Source organism: Aphanomyces invadans (assembly GCF_000520115.1).
Source record: "Aphanomyces invadans strain NJM9701 unplaced genomic scaffold supercont1.33, whole genome shotgun sequence".
Lineage (NCBI taxonomy): Eukaryota > Oomycota > Saprolegniomycetes > Saprolegniales > Verrucalvaceae > Aphanomyces > Aphanomyces invadans.
The window spans coordinates 238373-242098 of NW_008580178.1; the positions used below are offsets into that span (position 1 = coordinate 238373).

Sequence of the window (3726 nt, forward strand, 5' to 3'; positions counted from 1 at the left end):
GTAAACGGCCCTCACATGACACCTCGAGGAGATGTTTGAATATCTCCTCTCGTTGCCAGTCCTTGATGTTGACCTTACTCCCTTTTCCAGTGGCGGGCTTGGCAGCTTGGGATTCCATGGTTTCAACACGGACAATCACCACGACATCGTATTCCTCTCACATTGTATAATATGTGAATACATTGATTTTTGCAGAGTGCACGATGAACACACTGATTGCATCCCACGATTGAACTGGCTTTTCCACTTAAAAGGGAACAGACTAGTACTACAGTAATTGAAAACCTTTCCAGAACTGATCAGGAGTCACTGGTTCAGGCTTTGTGTAGGGATTGCAATCCCTGGTCCCTAGAGTTCAAGAACACTGGATGGCTTCTCTGTCAAACAGACGCTTCACGGGTGAAGAGGACATCATGCTCCTCCGTGAGGTCAACGCAAGAATGCCCTTTCGAGCTCGCCGTGGTGCCATCATGGATGCCTGGGAAGAGGTGGCCACCGCTCTTGTGGCTTCGACGCGAAGCGGGCGCACAATCGTTTTACACTGCTTCTTGATGGCCATCGTAGTCTCAACAGAAAGTCCTTGCTGTTATCTGAGGTTGATGAGAATTTAGCGAGAAGACGCAGCCTCTTGATGAGCTGCTTGCCTCGTACGGCGACGCTAAGAACGAAGAGCGGGACCAGCTAGACGAAGCCCAACGTGAGGCCGAACGAATTGAGGCCTTGGGCAAGAATGTACGCGAGGAGGCGCTGCAGTCACTCGGGAAGCGGAAGGCTTCGGATGACCCAGAGACTAGTGGGGGCAGCGGAGGCGGCAGCAAATTGCTGGATCGTGTCGATGATGAAGGAGGATAACAAGGCGGAACTCGAATTTCGTAAGTTCCAGTACATAAAGGATCTTGAAGAGCGCCAAAAAGAACGCGATTTACTGCTTGAACAATCGCGAATGCAACATCAAACAATGATGAACTTGCTAGCTGCACTAAGCAACAAGCAATAATTGAGGTGTATTCATGACTTTACACTGTTGCTACTTCCAAAGTGTCTAGATACTGTTCCAACGTTGGTGGTTCTAGGTCAAAGTAGCTTGACATTTGATTTCCACCAAAATGGCAGCAATGGCAGTTTGTCAACAACATCGACACCAAAACAATTTTCGCGACAGGTGAAAGCCGAACTTTTGACAAGTTTTTTGTACGAAATAAATGCCCACAAAGACTTCAAGATTTTGAAATTCCATTCAACTGATTGCCGAACACGACTCATCCATTTATTGAACGCTTTCTGCACACTTGAAAGATCATTTCCTTTGAGCCCAGACAGCAAGAATGTCGAAACTCCATAAGCAGGATAACCATAAATGAACATATTCAGAAATAAATCAGAATGTAAAGCAAAAAAATCCAACAATGCACTGTGGCGAAGCATCGTCGTGTCGTGCTTTCTCCCTTCAACAAGACCGAAGAAGTAAATGCAGATGCTGTCGGGTGCTGTAATCCCTTGGTAGTTCAAGCAATGAACGCGCTTGTGGCCGCTGTAAACTTGCTGCTGGAGGTTGTCGCCATCGCCAGTGGATGAAATTCGACTGACAGCCAGCTTGGTACCGTCAATATAGCCGTATACCACAGGAACAGGGACGCCTTTTTGTTTGATGGCACTGCAGTATCGGTCCATGTTGCGACGCAGAAGACGTAGATTGAAGAAAAGCAAGTCGTGTCAGCGGTCGTAGATGTCTTGTATCACGAACAAAAAAATCTCGCACATAGCAGACTGAGATCGCCCAAATGTGTTTGTGATGGAATAGAGACGAGTTGGAAGTGCTAGGCGCGACAGCATGATGCACATGGCTTCGTCTCGACACACACGGTTCCTTGACTCAGTTATGATAACAGCGGGAAGTCCGAGGAGGAGTCCGAGCTTTTGAATTCCACGAACGTCAAATCGAAACTCCAGGATGGCATGTGCGTCCACGTATGCTGTCATGATGAAACGACCGTCAGGTATCAGCGGGCGTTCAATGAACGAGCAAGCAAGAAATGCAGAAACAAGTCGTCGTTGTTTTCGAGTCTTGGCAGCAATGTGCAGGGCCAGAACATCATCAAGCGAGAGTACCATCGTCAATGCAAGTTCAATTGAGGAACACTTTATCCGGAGAGTGAAGTAAATGGTGCAAAATGCAAGTATCATTCAGCCTTTTCAGAGTCACTAAAATCGTAATTTGTCACAGTGCCCTGAAGAGACTGTGAGTGCAAATTTCGCAAAATCTCTCTATTGTCCAGAAATTTCCACACAACTGGGATACAATGTCGAAGGTCTTCCTACCGAGTACTACTACACTTGACGTAGTTGCACAATTGTTGCAAGCAGTGGGTAGAGTGCTTTTTCTGGCAAGTGGGTGTAGCATGGACTCTCAAGTGATTACTATAGACTCGATATTTTGATATCGCTTGTGCATATGTTGTGTCCATCCGGAGGATCCCGTGCTGAATCTTGCAGGAACGTATAAAATTTGGCAGTATTTCGTTTTCCGGATACGGATGGGCATTACTGCGACAGCCCAATTCGCCGCTTCGTCATGGACATGGACGACCCCGTTACGGCCGTGAGCTTCTCCATCGGCTTCGCAGTGGCATTCACGATTGTGCTGTGCTACTTTCGGTATATCTGGCTTCGTGATGAAGCGGATGAAGCGTTGCTGTCGAACGAGTACACAAACGTGGACTTGTGGGAATGGCTCACGTGCACGATAGGTTTGTCGGGCACTTGACCGGTCTCACGCGCGATCAGCTCGAAGATATGTAAGTTGGCGTGAGTCGCTGGACATGCCACGTTTTTCTCAAGGTCGTGCAGGGATGAAGAAGTGAAGAAGTGGACGTGCAATGTTTGCGCCTTCCACAACCAAGATGCCTTAATCTCGTGCGTGCTGTGCGACACACCTAAAGGTACAGCCAGCCACTCGATTCCGTTGTCATCTGGACTGTAGAACTTTTCATCGTCGAGTCGCCTGCATTCGACCAGCTCCAAGGAACTATAAGTCAACTCACGGACAAGCAACTTGCTGCCAGGTATGAATTTTACACTCGATGAGTCGAAACTTCACGGCTGGCAGGTTTCGGAAGCAGTGGTGGCGTGGGTACGATGGTCGTTTGTGGCATTGGCATCACACAGACGACGCTGTTGACTCGCAGAGTTGGCACATCGTGGGCCGTACGGCGCCAAACATCAACTTAGCCTTCCTCCCGCTGGACGACGCGATCGCCGGCTACACCCTGCTGGGCCACGAACTCGACACGTGGTGGTTCTACCAGCTCAATTCACTCAGCCAATTGGCTTTTTCGATCAAATATGCGTGGCTCGTGGAGCAACTAACCGCCAACTTCGTCGGCCATGCCCGCCTCGTCGTATCCCGCGACACGATCTTGGAGCAGTCGCTAACAGGGCTAGCGAAAACGCCTCTTCGAAACCTGTGCACTCTCAGTGTGATCACCTTTGAGCACGAAACTGCTGTCGATGCCGGTGGAGTCACACGGGAATGGTACTCAGTCCTGACCATGGCCATCCTCGAGCCGACCCAAGGGCTCTTTACAGTGACCAACAACGCCGACCAGTCCTACTACATCAACCCCAACTCGGAAAAAGTCCATGGCGCGAACCACTTGGATCGATACTTGGCCATCGGCCGGTTGCTGGGCCGAGCTATCATTGACGGCCAAGTCCTGCCATTCCACT

At 49.4% G+C, this 3726-nt stretch overlaps 1 protein-coding gene across 1 annotated transcript in view; it reads left to right on the forward strand.

Moving 5' to 3' along the window:
* Positions 1-2571: 2571 nt before the first annotated feature.
* Positions 2572-3726, forward strand: part of H310_11682 (hypothetical protein) — a gene marked incomplete at both ends in the record, with an annotated part of 2261 nt that continues 1106 nt past the window's right edge. Inside the window, 5 exons of the mRNA XM_008878432.1 lie at positions 2572-2703; positions 2748-2795; positions 2848-2939; positions 2981-3062; positions 3107-3710. Of these exons, the coding sequence (XP_008876654.1) occupies positions 2572-2703; positions 2748-2795; positions 2848-2939; positions 2981-3062; positions 3107-3710 (958 nt within the window). The remainder of the gene's footprint in view (positions 2704-2747; positions 2796-2847; positions 2940-2980; positions 3063-3106; positions 3711-3726) is intronic.